This window comes from Salvelinus fontinalis, chromosome 11 (assembly GCF_029448725.1).
Source record: "Salvelinus fontinalis isolate EN_2023a chromosome 11, ASM2944872v1, whole genome shotgun sequence".
Lineage (NCBI taxonomy): Eukaryota > Metazoa > Chordata > Actinopteri > Salmoniformes > Salmonidae > Salvelinus > Salvelinus fontinalis.
The window spans coordinates 14,900,385-14,916,281 of NC_074675.1; the positions used below are offsets into that span (position 1 = coordinate 14,900,385).

General features: G+C 43.5%; 2 protein-coding genes across 3 annotated transcripts; one reads left to right on the plus strand and one right to left on the minus strand.

The window, feature by feature from the left end:
- The first annotated feature begins 3,858 nt into the window (after window positions 1–3,858).
- Window positions 3,859–10,167, plus strand: LOC129865135 (inhibitor of nuclear factor kappa-B kinase-interacting protein-like). Of its 2 annotated transcripts, XM_055937634.1 has the most exons (4): window positions 3,880–4,709; window positions 4,880–4,997; window positions 7,091–7,312; window positions 7,684–10,167. In XM_055937634.1, exons 1-4 carry the CDS (start codon window positions 4,498–4,500, stop codon window positions 8,302–8,304), a joined length of 1,173 nt encoding a protein of 390 aa, XP_055793609.1. In that variant the 5' UTR covers window positions 3,880–4,497; the 3' UTR covers window positions 8,305–10,167. The 2 variants fall into 2 exon arrangements, with proteins under 2 accessions (XP_055793610.1, XP_055793609.1); XM_055937635.1 differs by lacking the exons at window positions 7,091–7,312; window positions 7,684–10,167 and adding an exon at window positions 5,416–6,879 and having other exon boundaries at window positions 3,859–4,709.
- Window positions 10,168–11,469: 1,302 nt separating this feature from the next.
- Window positions 11,470–15,228, minus strand: LOC129865134 (cytoskeleton-associated protein 4-like). Its single transcript, XM_055937633.1, has 2 exons — window positions 14,704–15,228; window positions 11,470–12,983 (listed from the first exon to the last, which is right to left on the minus strand). Exons 1-2 carry the CDS (start codon window positions 15,010–15,012, stop codon window positions 11,748–11,750), a joined length of 1,545 nt encoding a protein of 514 aa, XP_055793608.1. The 5' UTR covers window positions 15,013–15,228; the 3' UTR covers window positions 11,470–11,747.
- Between the last annotated feature and the right edge of the window lie 669 nt (window positions 15,229–15,897).

Consider the following 15,897-nt stretch of genomic DNA (forward strand, 5'->3'; position numbering starts at 1 on the left):
CTTGCATGTCCCCAGTGGCAGACTTACCATTAGGCAACTCAGGCTGTTGCATTGGGGCCTCACATCATCAGGGGCCTTGTAAACTTGTCATAATTCTGTTTAATAATACATAAATTCTCTTACCTTGCCTTTCTGCACATGAGAAACCTCTGATGTGCGCAATTTAGCGGTAGTGACAAATTGAGCGTTTTCAGTTTTAATCCTGCGAATTTGGCTCTAGCTTTTGAATAGTTGGAGCTATTAGCTATTATTATAACCCGTGCCTGAAAGCCAAGACTCTCAGGAACGCGTACTTATCTTCTGTTTCGCTCTACAACACTCAAATGGTGCCGGACACGTTAGGAGGGACTGTGAAAAAAACGTAATTGAAAACAATGAAGATATTTTATTCTACACACAATTATTTCCTGATTATCTTCCCTGATGTTTTACTGAACTTTCCAATACCTTTCTGATGCATTTCACTCACTTTTGATGCAAGTTATTTGACCATTTCTTAGCCTTGTGAATGTATAAACATGGTTGCATTTTTTTCTGTTCTACTTTATGGCCGGCCCTACCAGAAAGCGACTGCTTAGGGCCTTGCATCCATTCGGGAACCCCCCCCCCCCCCACCAAAATAAATATAGAGTTTAGTAACTCAGTCGGGTCTCAACTTACTGTTTTGAGTTAGAATAGAATACACAAGGTGCAATTTCAAAATGTGGCAGTGCATCATCAGTTATGTCTGTCACTGTGTCTGGATTTACACAGCCAGTACAATTATGATCTTTTTTTACACTACTTGGTCTTTTGAACAATCAGATCAGCGGAAAAAGATCTGATGTGATTTGGTCAAAAGACCAATTAGTGGAAAAAAATATCAGAATTGGGCTGCCTGCCTAAACGCAGCCTGAGAGTCACTCAATGTCAGCAAAAAAACATGGATTTCTAGGTAAGTTAGTCTAGCCAGCTATCTAAACCTAATTCCTTAATCATGGCTGAATTTCCAACCGAGCACACGGATCACGCCGACCGAGCACACGGATCACGTGCCCAGAGGCCCTACCACTAGGGTGCTCCCATTGATTTTGTCCGTTACTCTTACCAGATGTCGTATGAGCATGGCATAAGTCATGGCAAAATGTGTAGAATTGCAGGAAATTTGCTTTAAAACTGCAACATTTTCTCTCCATCCCTTAGCAAAATGTGTAGAATTGCAGGAAAACAGAAACATTTTCTCTGTCCTATTGGAAAAGGTGTAGAATTGCAGTAAATAAGCTTTAAAACTGCAACATTTTCTGAAAATGTTAAATGTTGGCTAGAACGTTTAAAAAGGTCATACAATTACAAATAAAAGATTAGTCTTGGTCAATATTGAGCCAGCTCCGAACAGCTCTTCTTTCAGCATGATTGTGTTAAATAGACATGGGAGGGAACCTCAGGCTGGTCTCTGCCTGGGGCCTCCAAATCATTAAGATGCCCCTGCATGGCCCTTAGCTATGTGTAAAATTCACACATTACCTTGCATAAGGGTAGACTATGTCTTTGTTGCACCATTCAGGATTATTGTAAGGAAAATATAGAAACGCTATTGATAATCGATTCTTGATATTGGGCACTTAAACTACAGTGCTTTCAGAAAGTATTCGCACCCCTTGACTTTTTCTGTCAACGATCTAAACAAAATACTGTAAAAGTGGAAGATTTGTAAAATGTTTTTTTTTTAACCTTTATTTAACTAGGCAAGTCAGTTAAGAACTAATTCTTATTTACATTGACGGCCTACTCTGGCCAAACCCAGACGACACTGGGCCAGCCCTCGGGACTCCCAATCATGGCTGGATGTGATACAGCCTGGATTTGAACCAGGGACTGCAGTGGTGCCTCTTGCACTGAGATGCAGTGCCTTAGACCGCTGTGCCACTCGGGAATCTTCATTAAATAAGTATTCAACCCCTCAATACATGTTAGAATCACCTTTAGCAGCAATAACAGCTGTGAGTCTTTCTGGGTATGTCTCTAAGAGCTTCCCACACCTGGATCTTTCCACACCTGTATTGTGCAACATTTGCCCATTATTCTTTTCAAAATTCTTCAAGCTCTGTTAAATTGGTTGTTGATCATAGCTAGGCAACCATTTTTAGGTATTGCCATAGATTTTCAAGCAGATTTAAGTCACAGCTGTAACTTGGCCACTCAGGAACATTCACTGTCTTCGTGGTAAGCAACTAATCTCCCAGTGTCTGGTGGAAAGCAGACAACCATGATTTGCTCTAGGATTTTGCCTGTGCTTAGCTCCATTCTGTTTATTTTTTTAATCCCAAAAAACTCAGCAGTCCTTAACGATTACAAGCATAAACATAACATGATGCAGCCGCCACTATGCTTGACAGAGTGGTACTCGGGGAATGTGTTGTATTGGATTTGCCCCAAACATAACACTTTGTATTCAGGACAAAAAGCTACTTTGCCACATTTTTTGCAATATTAGGTTTGTGCTTTGTTGCAAACAGGATGTATGTTTTGGAATATTTTTATTGTGTACAGACTTCCTTCTCACTGTGTCATTTAGGTTAGTATTGTGGAATAACTACAATGTTGTTGATCCATCCTCCGTTTTCTCCTATCACAGCAATTAAACTCTGTAACTGTTTTAAGGTCACCATTGGCCTAATGGTGAAATCACTAAGCAGTTTCCTTCCTCTCTGTCAACTGAGTTAGGGAAGATGCCTGGATCTTTGAAGTGACTGGGTGTATTGATATACCATCCAAAGTGAAATTAATACCTTCCCCATGCTCAAAGGGATATTCAATGTCTGCTTTAAAAAAAATGTTTACCCATCCACCAATAGGTTCCCTTCTTTGTGAGGCATTGGAAAACATCCCTGGTCTTTGGTTGAATCTGTGCTCGACTGAGGGACCTTACAGATGTATGTGTGGGGTACAGAGATGAGGTAGTCATTCAAAAATAATATTAAACACTATTATTGCACACAGAGGGAGTCAATGCAACTTATTCTGTGACTTGTTAAGCAAATGTTTACTCTCCAAAAACAAAGGGGTTGAATACTTATTGACTCGACTTTTCAGCTTTTCATTTTTTATTAATTTTAAACCTTTCGAAAAACATATTTTCACTTTGACATGATGGTGTATTGTGTGTAGGCCAGTGACACAAATATTAGTTTAATCAATTTTAAACTCAGGCTGTAACACAACAAAATGTGGAAAAAAGTCAAGGGGTGTGAATACTTTCTGAAGGCACTGTATGTAAATTGGTGAAATGTAATTTGCTCAAGGCCAAATAAACTAAATGTTTGGCTACCCCCTTTTTGTGGGTATTTTTTGCAGTGGTGTAAAGTACTTAAGTAAAAAATACTTTAAAGTATTTTTTACTTAAGTCGTTTTTTTGAATATCTGTACTTTACTATTTATATTTTTGACAAATTTTACTTTTACTTCACTACATTCCTTAAGAAAACGGTGTACTCTTTACTCCATACATTTTCCCTGACGCCCAAAAGTACTCGTTACATTTTAAATGCTAAGCAGCACAGGAAAATGGTCCAATTCACACACTTATCAAGAGAACATCCCATGTCATCCCCATTGCCTCTGATCTGACAGACTCACTAAACATAAACGCTTTATTTTTTAAATGATGCCTGAGTGTTGGAGTGTGCCCCTGGCTATCCATAAATAAATAAATACAAGAGATTTGTGCCGTCTGGTTGGCTTGAGATAAGGAATAAGAAATGATTCATACTTTTACTTTTAACATATTTTAGCAATTATATTTACTTTTGATACTTAAGTATATTTAAAACCAAATACCTTTAGACTTTTACTCAAGTAGTATTTTACTGGGTGACTTTCACTTTTACTTGAGTCATTTTCTATTAAGGTATCTTTACTTTTACTCAAGTATGATATTTTAGTACTTTTTCCACCACTGATTTTGTGTTCCTTTGCATGAATGAAGTGCGCTCATAACTGTGCTCTACTCTATTTGAGAGTTTTCTGTGTCATCCTCATTTATTCGCATTAATACCAATTAGCTTTTACAAACTTGAAATATCGCACCGTTTTTCATGTTTCCTCAAACGGTCTATTGGGGAACGTTGAAATCGGAGGGCCTAGTTCTACTCATCATATAACGGGCGACACGTTGTAATATTTTCAGGCGTCAGCCGTCTACGTGACGCATTTTGCTCTTTTTCCGAAATTCCAAGGGGCGTTTAAGTGGTCGATTCCTTTACGGGATATGTAGACTTTCGTCTATGCTTTGGCAAGTAGCATGCTTTTAAGGTTTATTTGATTATCTGAAATACCTAAATTATATTCACATTTGAACTAATACATTTAACTTGAAATTTGGATGGAGTTTTTTGCGCTAGTCTGCTGCGAAACTTCTAGAGCTGTGGGCCATTGTCGCGTGCAGTCGCAGCTGCTACTTTGAATCAATTCCTTTTCAAGTAGGCAAAAGGAAGCTAAACTTTGTTGCAGGCTACAAAAATGCCAAGTAATGAAGTGAAGCAAAGGAAGAAGACCACGGCTCAGAAACAAAATTACGAACCGGTTGAAACATCAAAGTACACTTCCGAAAATGAAGCAAAAGCTACCGAAGGAAATAGCTTGGCTGAACGTAAAAGCTCATCGCCGTCCTCCCTGGATGTGAAAACGATAACTTGTCTACTGTCACTGATAGTTTGCATAGTACTTACATGGTAAGTAAAAGTATGCCTATTCATTTGCATAAGGCAAATATTTACTTATAAAGGCCCGAGTGCTTATGGATAATTTCTATTTACTTTCATCTCGGCCAAACAAGAGGAAATTAATAATTTTATGTTTGAGTTGGCCTATTCATGACGTTATTTTCCCCCATACATTACAGGTTTGTATTGCAGCAGAATGCAAGATTCTTCGACGTGGAAGAAAAGTACAAACTACTGTCTGGGAAGACTGCAAGTCTCCTTGAAATGGAGGAGGAAGTCATCAAGGTGTCCAAGAAGGTATGTTTTGTTTCTATTGGAACTGTCTACCCATCTCTCTCCCATGAAGAACAGGACACAAAAACATTATGCAGAGAAGTCTATGCTTTGTTATGTGTGTATTGGTACTGTCATTGTCTTGCTTGTCACATAATGTAGGCCCCTCCCCCTTATCATTTAGCCCCTGCAGACATGTCTACATTATTCATGTATTTATTGCTGCAGTTATTCATGTATCTTGGATTGTATAGCCTATCCAGTTGAATTGAATTCTGTGATCAAATCACATTGTCTTCCTTAGAATTGCTATACACATCTTTTGACTGAATGTGTGCATGGATTTGTACTTGTATGATTGTATTGAGTGTGAGAGAGAATACTGAGGATCCCAGAGCCCCCCCCCAGAAACAGCCCTCCCTGTTTTGTGTTGCGGCTGCAGCTCGCCGCCTCTGAGGACAACCTGCAGGGGGCTCTCTCCACCTTCTCCCTGGTGACGCGCCTCGAACGTGACCTCTCCTCGCTCCATGCCGTCATCATGGCGATGCAGGACGACGAGAACTCTGCCTCTTGCGATCTCCAGACAGTCAACGCCCGCTTCTTGAACGTGACTGAGACGTGGCAGATGGGCCTGGCCTCGGTGACCTCCGACCTGGCCTCTCTGAAGACAGAGTCACGTGAGGCGCACGCCGGCGCCACGGACCGGGTGAACGAGGCCGAGCAGAGGGCCCGGGCGCTGGACGAGAGGCTGGAGGAGCTGGAGGACAGCACCCGGCGGAACACACGCGCCATGGGCCGCACCGAGGACGAGGATGCCAAGCGGGCCCAGGACCAGCTGGACTGGAACACCAAGCAGCTCCACAAACTGGAGGACCAAGTTCGGAGCCTGCTCCGAGTAGATACAGAGTTAGTCGCCCAGCTAGAGGAGCACATCCCCCGGGCCCAGCAGTGCGAGGCACACCTCCCGGATGTGGAGGAGGCAGTGCGATCCATTCTGAGGCTGGGGGGGGACCTGGAGGCGGCGGAGCGAAGGCTAGAGGAGCTCACCCTGCAGGTGTTTGGGACGGAGGACAGCATGCTTAAAGCCCTGACGGAGATCCTGGACATCAAGCAGGCTCTGGACGCCCTCCAGGCCCACAACAGCATCCTCAAGATGAGGAATGAGTTGGCCGTTGTCAAGGAGACGCTGGGACAGCTCAGCAGGGGGGAGGAGCAACAGGACAACCAGGATAATTCTGGGACTCCGGATAGGGAAGGGGAGAGGGAGGGGTGAAAGGTCAAGGACCCAGAGTAGGATGAGCCACCCCAGCCGGTGCATAATGATGACCTCAGTGTTTGATGTCAATTTTAAACCATGGGAAGGAGTGGTCCTGTTATTCCATTTGTTTTAAAACTGCTGTTAAATCCTCACATAGTTAAACCATTGCTACGTTTTGTGATTTGTGCATTTTAACTTGCTATTGCTAAAGTTTAGCGATACGTTTCATCAATAGGTTTTAAGTTCTTGTCTCACAAACATACTACTATCTCATATGGGCACCAATCAATGTTATCTGCACTAGCTGCTGAAAGTCAGCAACTGAATGTAGCATCTGCACCCAAACACTGCTCCTGTAATCTGTAAAGGATATTATTGTTGCCTTGTTAGTGTCTGAAAGGAGAACAATTGTGACCGGTACTCCAATATCATCAGGTACTCAAATGTTGAGTTTGTATACATTTTTTTATACACATTTTATATTCGAATGAGTTTGACAGTTATGCCAGTATTGCATTTCTAATAAATGTGCCTCATTAGTGTTTCTCTGAATCTTTTAAATGTTTAAATTTGGTTAAATCTATTGTTAAAAAAAAGGCTTCTCTCTCCTAGCTTGCATCTCTAGTAAATTAAAAGCAGTCTCAAATATCTTGGTGTTGTTACCCATTTATTTGCTCTATTTATTTTCACTAAACATCAGATTTCTGTGTAACTTATGGACAGTCTCCCTGCATGTTTTTCAATGAATCCAATCTACCGGTCTATGACTGCATGATCTAGCTGCTCAGTCTTTTCCTATGTAAAGCTCTTTTCTAAAATGGCCGCCCTGTTCTGTCTTTCCACCTGTTTCCTGGCGCAGTGCGAGGGTGTCCAGAGCCTGTTGGAGCATCTAGAGAGGCAGCCTGGTGGTCTCCTGCCCAACTTGGAGGCCCTGGAACGGGATGTAAGCCAGCTGAAGGACTGGGCATCCGGCCTAACGGAGAAACGCGGCCTGCTCCAGGACAGCGTGGCAGCACTGACCGAGGCTGTGGGACAAATCGAGGGACGGACCTCTGCCATCAATAAGGATGTCAACACTAAGGTTTGGCAGCGGCCTATGCTTTACTATGATTTCTTTTAAAAAAATGTAGTTAAGCCATCTAGATGCTCTAACTACTTTGGTAACCAGGATGTAATAACTCAGGCAATTACACAGGAACTGGAGATAAGATTCCTGAAACAATCACAGTATTGTAATAAACTGGAAATAGTATGTTTTAAAGTAGTTACATAGTACAGTACTATGTAGTTACATGTAATAATACCAAGAAATGTATATTCCAAGTACGTAAAGGTTGAAGTCTCTCAAAACCAGAGGCAACTTGTTGAACAGAACCGTGGCATTAGAATAGAAAGACAGTTAATGTAAAGCTTTGCCCATGAATCATCTTCCTCCTCTCCTCTATCTCCTAGGTGGCGTCGGTGCGGACAGACGTGCGTCGGATGGATGGGCTCCGGTCGGAGGTGGAGTCTCTCCTGGAGAAGGTACGGGAGCTGGAGGAGAGGGCCGCCCAGGCTGAACGCAGCATGGTCAAACGTATCGGCGACCTGCTGGCCGGCAGCATCGACCGCATCCAGGGCCTCAAGGGCGCCACGGAGCGCAACGCACAAGCCCTGGAGCAGCTCAAACGCCGCCTACCTGAGCTGTTCGCCAACGACCGGCAGATCTCGGAGCGCCTGAGGGAGCTGGAAAGCGGCCGCGCCCGATTGGTCCGCACAGTGACCTTCGCCGGCGACCTCAAGCCCAAGGTGGCGGCCATCAAGCGGGACTTCGGGGCGCTGGCTCCGCAGGTGGATGAGCTGACCCTGAGGATCGGCCGTCTGGCCGAGGATCTGACCAGGAGGGAGGAGGACATCGCAGAGCTACGGCAGACGTTCGCTAACCTCAGCGCTGTGGATGATGACCTAGGAGTTGTGACACAGCAGTTGAGTCAGATAGTTGAGCCTGAGATGCCCGTAGTGGGAGGAGAGATGCTTCTGCAGAAAGTCAACGGGAGTGAAGCCCTCCCTCAGACACTGGAAGGAGAGCTGTGAAGGAGTGTTTTTCTATGTGCTATAGATCTACAGAGTAAATGACAAACTTTCAGCTTGTCACCAATCATTCCCTTACAATAACTTGCACATTTTTGAAAATTTGAAAACAGAATTTGCTGATCTTTCTGTACATCCATGGTCGACCCCACCTAGCCTTTACAATAGGTACTTCTGGATTCCTCCCCAGAGATCTTGATTAATGTAAGCAATATGGTGGAACCCACAGAAGAACAGGTTACTCCCCCTATAATGTACATTCCAGTATACTTTCCATTGACTGTATACCTATACATATCTTTAGGGGGTGATACTAACTGGGCCTTTTGTCTAGAATGCTGACTAACGTATGTTGCTTTACAAATTGTATCCTTGAATGAACCTGTCCTATGAGTAGGTTGGCATTTATTGCGATGAATCTTGAGCGGAGCAATTTCCACTAGAAGGGCCAGTGGCAAAGTCCAAAATTCGCTATATAGCGTCAAAAGTCATGAAAACAAAAATGTGCTTGTTGGTCTTAATTTAAGTTTAGGGTTGGGGATAAGGTTAGCAGTGTGGGTTAGGTTAGGTTTAAAATCAGATTTTATGGCTGTGCCAGCTAGTGGCTACCCTGCAGAGCTGCCTCCAGTACATGAGTCATCCCAATAAATGCCAACCTGTGTCCTAGGAGGCTGGAATGTTATTTTTTGAGAAAAATGGCATCAATCATGGTGACTGAAAGGTCTTGCTGGTCCACAGTTTTGGAATGTGAGCAGTCTCTTGAACAGTTTCCCCCTTATCAGTTGTCAGTCTGGCCAGTGGTGGGGTTGTAACAACACTGCTTGACCGCTGTGTGACCTGCACACGGGTATGTATTCTCAGGCTAAGGGGCCTGTTCAGGAGGAATGTTATGCTACAATATGATTCTGTACAATAGGGAATTATGATGTCAGCGCTATACATTCTACCTGCAATGTTCTCAATAGTTCACAGTGCTGAATACATGCCCTGGGGTTCCACATGGCTAGCTAGTCCTGCTAGTTTTTACATATCTCTGCCATCAATCAAATCGAAATGAGTCTGTGGTTTAAAGGTATAGGGACCTAAAATAGAATACTGAACGCTGCAGCCCGCAAGGCAATGTAGCTTTGCCTGTGTTTACACCAGGGTGTGCAATCTGTCACCAGGAGTTTATTCAATGGGGCTGACTGCAGAGCAATGCAGGTAGAAATGTGTGACATAGAGCTGTGATTCATGTCAGAGTTGTTTCTTTTCTGTGTTTAACATTTTAATCTGCAAAATTGCTGACTTTACACTCCTTTGAAAAAAAAACGCGGGCTCATTCAGTGGGTTACCGTATGTTCTGATAGAAATATGTTGTGTAGAACAGACATGATGATCATGTTTGATAGGGAAGCATGCCAATCTATTGATTGCATTTCTATGGCTACTCCACTGAGCAAGCCTCCAGGTGTTTTACAGGAAATGTACGTCTGAAGGAGGAAGAATGTATCGGAGCTGAACAATGAGCTGACGACCTCACAGCCAATCACCAAAGGCCAATCACAACTTGTTTAATATGCACATTGGCATGTCATCTCTAAAGATAGAGTTGAATCTACACATACCTGGAATTGCTCAACGACAACCAGACATTAGGACGCAGATTGCAGCTGGTCTTTGGGTAAAGAGTGTGGACACCATACCGTTTTAACTAAAGCTAATTACATGTACAGATCACACCACATGTATTTACTGTAGCCATTCCTTTAAACTGTCACAACCCAATTGTTGTGGTGTTAGGACAATGCAGAGATCGTGTTTTAAAGCCTTGGATATATTGTTCTTCGTGTAAGGGATGTGCTTAATAAATTATGTCAATTTGAAGTTTGTGTTTACTCTGTATTCCCTATACATGATTATGCATTTCCTTGTACATGTTGAGGCAATGGCACCTGTTGAATGGAAGGTTTGTGTGTGTGTGTGAGGACTCAAATCAGGTTATAAGTGGCCTATCAGGAATTGATTGAATTAGCCTCAAGCAATCTCCTTCCCTCTTCAGATGAAAAGTAATTACTTTCAATAAATTCTCACTTGACTGTCCCAGCAGTATTTCCTAATTAAATATTCCAATAAGCTTTTTATGAAGCATCACAGACTGTATTAAGTCCACTTATATACTCAGTCTGAAGCGCCAGGTTATATGTCAAATGGCATCCCATTCCCTATATACAGTGAGCTCCATTAGTATTGGGACAGTGGCATTGTTGTTGTTTTGGCTCTGTACTCCTGCACTTTGGATTTGAAATGGTATAAAGTGCAGACTGTCAGCTTTAATTTGAGGGTTTTTTCACCCATATTGGGTGAACCGTTTTGAAATTACAGCACTTTTTGTTCATAGCCTCCCCCCATTTTAGGGGACCAAAAGTATTGGGACAAATTCACTTATGTGTATTAAAGTAGTCAAAAGTTTAGTATTTGATCCCATATTCATAGCACACAATGACTACATAAACTATGTGACTACAAATTTGTTGGATGCATTTGCTGTTTGTTTTGGTTGTCAGATTATTTTGTGCCCAATAAAAATGAATGGATGCTACCATGATTACGGATAGTCCTGAATGAATCGTGAATAATGATGAGTGAGAAAGTTAGAGCCACAAATACTCAATATGGATGAAAATACCCTCAAATTAATGCTGACAGTCTGCACTTTAACATCATCGTCATTGTATCATTTCAAATCCAAAGTGCAGGAGTACAGAGCCAAAACAACAAAAAGTGTCACTGTCCCAAAACTTTTGGAGCTCACTGTAGTACACTACTTTTACTAGAGGCATATGGTCCCTGGTCAAAAGTAGTGCACTATTTAGGGGATAGAGAGCCATTTGGAGCACATCCCTAGAGTGAGCCTTTAAATGCACTGGGAATGCTTTAACATTGTAGCCTGTATCCTATGAAGGATTTTCTATGATCTTTATCCAATGATCTTCTAGAAACAGACTGATCCACTCACCTTTCACCTCAATACTCACCTCCAGTGAGATTGGTGAAGTGTGGTGGTGTGCAAAATGGCTACCTTGCATCTGTCACGGAGGCAGTTGGAGTGAGTTAGCCCCATACAATGTACGATGAAGATTTTATAATATACACGTAAATCAATTCAAAGCCTTGTCTACACAAACATGTGGTGGCCCAATTTAATTTTTGTAACAAAACACAATCAGTAAACCATAACACGCTCCTGAACAAGAGCTTATATTGCAAGCTGGGTTTGTGAAACCACCCGTAACAGAATCTGACTAAATGAAAAACTCAAATGAGAAAAAATACAAATAAACAAACAAAAAACTACAGTGCAGTGTTGTATTAAAATTCACAGCAGTCCACGTTTCCCATTTCCCATTGACCCAACCCAGTCTACCCCTCCTGAACACTACCCCCTCCTCTTCCTCCTCTTCTTCCTACGCTCCCCTTACACCTTGCTCTTCGGCTGGGGATTTGGTCAAGGCCTCCAATGAGCTAATGGTCTTCTGTAGTGACCCCTGTAAGGCTTCGATGGCCTTCTCATGGCTCTCCATCTTGGCAGCTTTCCCCACCAGGCCATCCACGGTGCTCTTCAGCTTCTCCAGCTCTGGTGGGGGGTGGCTGGTTGACTTGGAGACTTCCCCCAGGGCTTCCAGCTTCTGCTCCAGCCCCTCTATCTGCTGCCCCAGGCTAGAGTCCCTGGAAGCCAGATTGGTCTGAGCGCCACTCAGTGCGACCACGTTGGACTGGAGCTCCCCTAGGCTGCCCTTCAGCTCCTCTAGCTCTCCCTGTAGAGTGGCCCGGGTCTTCTCAGCTGCTGTGCCCTGGGCGGCGAGCGTGCTCTCATGGGAATCGTACTTGGCAAGAAGAGCCTCAAACTTGGAAGTCAGGTCTGTTAGCGACGCCGCCAGGGAGTCGCCGCCCTCCTCCGCTACTTTTAGTCTGACCTCCAGACCGTCGGAGATCTGCTCAGCCCTGGCCGATTCCCCCCGCAGTTCCTTCTCCAGACTGTGTAGAGCTTCGGTGGCCAGCTCCAGGCTGCTTTGCAGGCTCTGGTCCTGATCTGTCAACGCCTGGATGCCTGCCTCTGCCCCCGACACCTGCTGCCGCAGGCTCCCCGCCGTCTCCTGCACCAGCAACCTCACCGCCTCCACTTCCTGCGACATCGAGGCTATTTCCTGGTTACGGGTCTGGAGCTCCGCCCCCACCGCGGCGATCTGCTCCCTCAGCGAATAAGCAGATTCATCGGTGGCCTGCTTAGTGGCGCTGAGCCCGGCGACGGTGTCGACAATGGCGGACAGTTCCTGCCTGATCAGTGCCGGGTCTTCCATGTCATCCAGACGGGCTTTGAGGTCAGCCAGCTGACTTTGAGTCTCACCCTGGGCCTCGGTGAACTCAGTCACGCTGGCCGCGATGGAGGAACTCAACTCAGCCAGGCGCTCCTCCACCATCTTCTCCAGGGAAGAGAAGTCCCGCTCTCTGGCCTCCTTCACCTCCTTGATGCCTTCTGACAGGTCAACCAGCAGTTCGTTCTGGAGCCTCTGAAGAGCCTCCTCTACCCGCCGTGTCTCCGCCTCGCCCTTCCTCACCGCCCGGCTCCCCACCTCCTGCTCTGCCCGCATGGTGCCCAGTGCCGACTCCAACCCGTCTACAGTGCCCCTCACGTTGTCCACCTACACAACCACAGACAGGGAATCATACACTGAGTGCACAAATAATTAAGAACACCTGCTCTTTACATGACATAGAGACTGACCAGGTGAATCCAGGTGAAAGCTATGAGCCCTTATCACTTGTTAAATCCACTTCAATCAGTGTAGATGAAGGGGAGGAGCCAGGTTAAAGAAGGATTTTTAAACCTTGAGACAATTGAGACATGGATTGTGTATGTGTGTCATTCAGAGGGTGAATGGGTAAGACAAAGGATTTAAGTGCCTTTGAACGGGGTATGGTAGTAGGTGCCAGGCACACTAGCTTGTTACAGGAACTGCAACACTGCTGGGTTTTTCATGCTCAACAGTTTCCTGTGTGGATCAAGAATGGTTCACCACCCAAAAGACATCCAGCCAACTTGACACAACTGTGGGAAGCATTGGAGTCAACATGGACCAGCATCCCTGTGGAACGCTTTCGAAACCTTGCAGAGCCCATGTCCAGACAAATTTAGACTGTTCTGAGGGCAAGGGGAGGGTGGGGGTGCAAATCAATATTAGGAAGGTGTTCTTAATGTTTTGTACACTCAGTGTAGGTCAACCTTTGGTCATCATTACAAATTAGGGCCTTAATGATTATTCGATTAGTCTTTAATGAATAATCTGTCAAATCCTTACAATCAGTCACATCCATACTATAAATACTGTATGTATGCATGAATAATATAATAGCCACATTATCTAACACTATTAAATTGTATAACACAGGTTTAAAGCTGTACATCTGTATAGTCACACCTGTGTACTGGATGTACTGGAAACACAGGTACAATACATTCCAAGAAAGTTGGAAGAGGGTGGAAGAGCCTATCCCTGACCAGTCATTTGCCTGACAAAATAGTTTTTTGCCTTGGTAGTTATTGAAATAGACTTTATAGCTTGCAGTGGAAGACACAGTTAAATCACATACTGTAGCTTTATACAACAATAGTTGACACAGCCTCACATAGGAAGTTTACATATAGGAGACTGCAATGCATGTTTCAGGATTTACTTGTTGAATGTGTGTTCTTCGCAAATCTTTTTCCCTGATGGGTTTCTTTACCACATTTACAGTAACCTATGAGTAGGTTACGTTGCTTTATTACATAACTCAGCTATTTCTCAGCCTGTTGGGTAGATCTAAAAAAAACAACAACTGTAAAACAACTGTAAGCATCCAGTTCAAACTGGTTTAGTTAAAACTGGTCTGGGAGATCTCAATTTATGCATGACAAGTTAAGTGAATTTACATGAAGGCTTGAAAAGAAGTGAATGGATGAAGGAAGGAAGGAATAACTGATTGACCGAATTAATTAATGCAGTTACATAGCAAGCTGGATAAAAATGGAAGATAATTTATGGGATGCAATGTGCATACATTATATCAATGCATTCCTCAATTCTATAGAAATATAACTTCCCTTTTTATTATGAAGGATGTAGTATTTCCATTAACCTGGATTTGTTTTTGTTGCAATGTCAGTACTCTCTCTCTAGGAAAGAATAGCATAGATTGCATCTGTACTTTTCTTGTGCCAGCTCATCAAGCTTTTGGAGGAGGCAGAGAGATGGCCCTCTTCTAGCCATTTCTTCTCTGTAGTCTATATGTTCATCCTATCTAGTTTTGGTGTGCGGTCTTATCTCGTGACCTTGTCATTAAATGGCTAGTGGTTAGTCCTATATCGATTGCATTGCTTACCTGTTGAAGAACATTCTCTACTTTGTGCGCAACCTCAGCATTCTTCCGTACGGTCTCTTCATTTCTGCTGCTGATTTGATGGACTTCTTTTAACACTTGTTGTAGATAAATTGCAGCAAAGCCCGCAGCGGCTACTAATGCGATATAACATAAAGCAGCTATAACTTTGACCCAACTCCCCGACCCCGAACCCTGGATTGAGGGGCTACCATTACTACTAGGTTTCGGACTTTTCTTCGCCACGTCATCTTGCGTGGGTGAAGCAGTCTTTTCGCTTAAATTGTTCTTGTTTCTGTGTCTCGCAGTCATGTCTGATGTGGCTTTCTACAAGGGGGTCCGAGGAAGTGTGAGGCTGGTCTCTACAGATGCTGTATACTGTCTTCACTGTACATTTAGCGTATCAGTGAGCGCGATGTGGCTTTCCGAGAACTCGGTTCGCGTTGAGGTATGCAAAAAAGGGGGCGTCTCTCTTGTTGTGGGACCTGACGTTCTGACTGCAAACTTGGTGGCTGTACTTGCCTTATGTCTCCAATGGCTATGGAATTATGTCATCAAGACTTCAGAAACACAGTAACTAGTTCTGATAAAGTTGAAGAAAAAACTAGGCCTATTTATTTGGAATAATAGAATTAGGCCAATTGATGTTTCATGTCTTTCAAACCCTGTTTATATAAGCCAAAATCCTGGTATAGGACAGCCTAAACATGTCTAGAAAAATAATGATCTCAGAAATCAACTGATGTAATTTGTTTCAATACTGTACCAACAGTAAAGAGGAGGGGTTGTTGGATAGTTTTTTCCCTCTCATTTGCTCCTCCCTTCATACGTGGCAACTAGAGTAGAGTTATCGTGTATGCCTCGACATCCTTTCCTAGAGTTCCCTCAAGCCAAGGCATGTTGCTATTCCAGACCAGGAAGTGTTTTGAACAACTACTCATGTAAAAAAAAATATTTAAAAATCCATTAACAATGCATGTTAACAAATAGGCCTATTTTCAATTTCTTACATTGTGCCGAAGTCATTAGGCTATTGGCATTCTATTACCTAATCAGCGTAACCTAATCACTAGCCTATGCTATGTAGCTATGTTCCCTCCAAATCATGATAGGATTGCTGTCACCGATTTCAAAATGAAAACCAATAGAGTTGGACATTTGAATAGTTTCAATAATATGTAGCTAGCACCACAATGC

What these genes read in the sequence shown, in the direction of transcription:
- LOC129865135 (XM_055937634.1), top strand. Translation starts at nt 4,498, where the DNA reads ATGCCAAGTAATGAAGTGAAGCAAAGGAAGAAGACCACGGCTCAGAAA. An exon ending in TCATCAAGGTGTCCAAGAAG is followed by an intron (nt 4,998 to 7,090) that starts GTATGTTTTGTT and finishes TTCCTGGCGCAG; the next exon opens with TGCGAGGGTGTCCAGAGCCT. An exon ending in ATAAGGATGTCAACACTAAG is followed by an intron (nt 7,313 to 7,683) that starts GTTTGGCAGCGG and finishes TCTATCTCCTAG; the next exon opens with GTGGCGTCGGTGCGGACAGA.
- LOC129865134 (XM_055937633.1), bottom strand. Translation starts at nt 15,012, where the DNA reads ATGACTGCGAGACACAGAAACAAGAACAATTTAAGCGAAAAGACTGCT. An exon ending in TAGAGAATGTTCTTCAACAG is followed by an intron (nt 12,984 to 14,703) that starts GTAAGCAATGCA and finishes GTGGTTGTGTAG; the next exon opens with GTGGACAACGTGAGGGGCAC.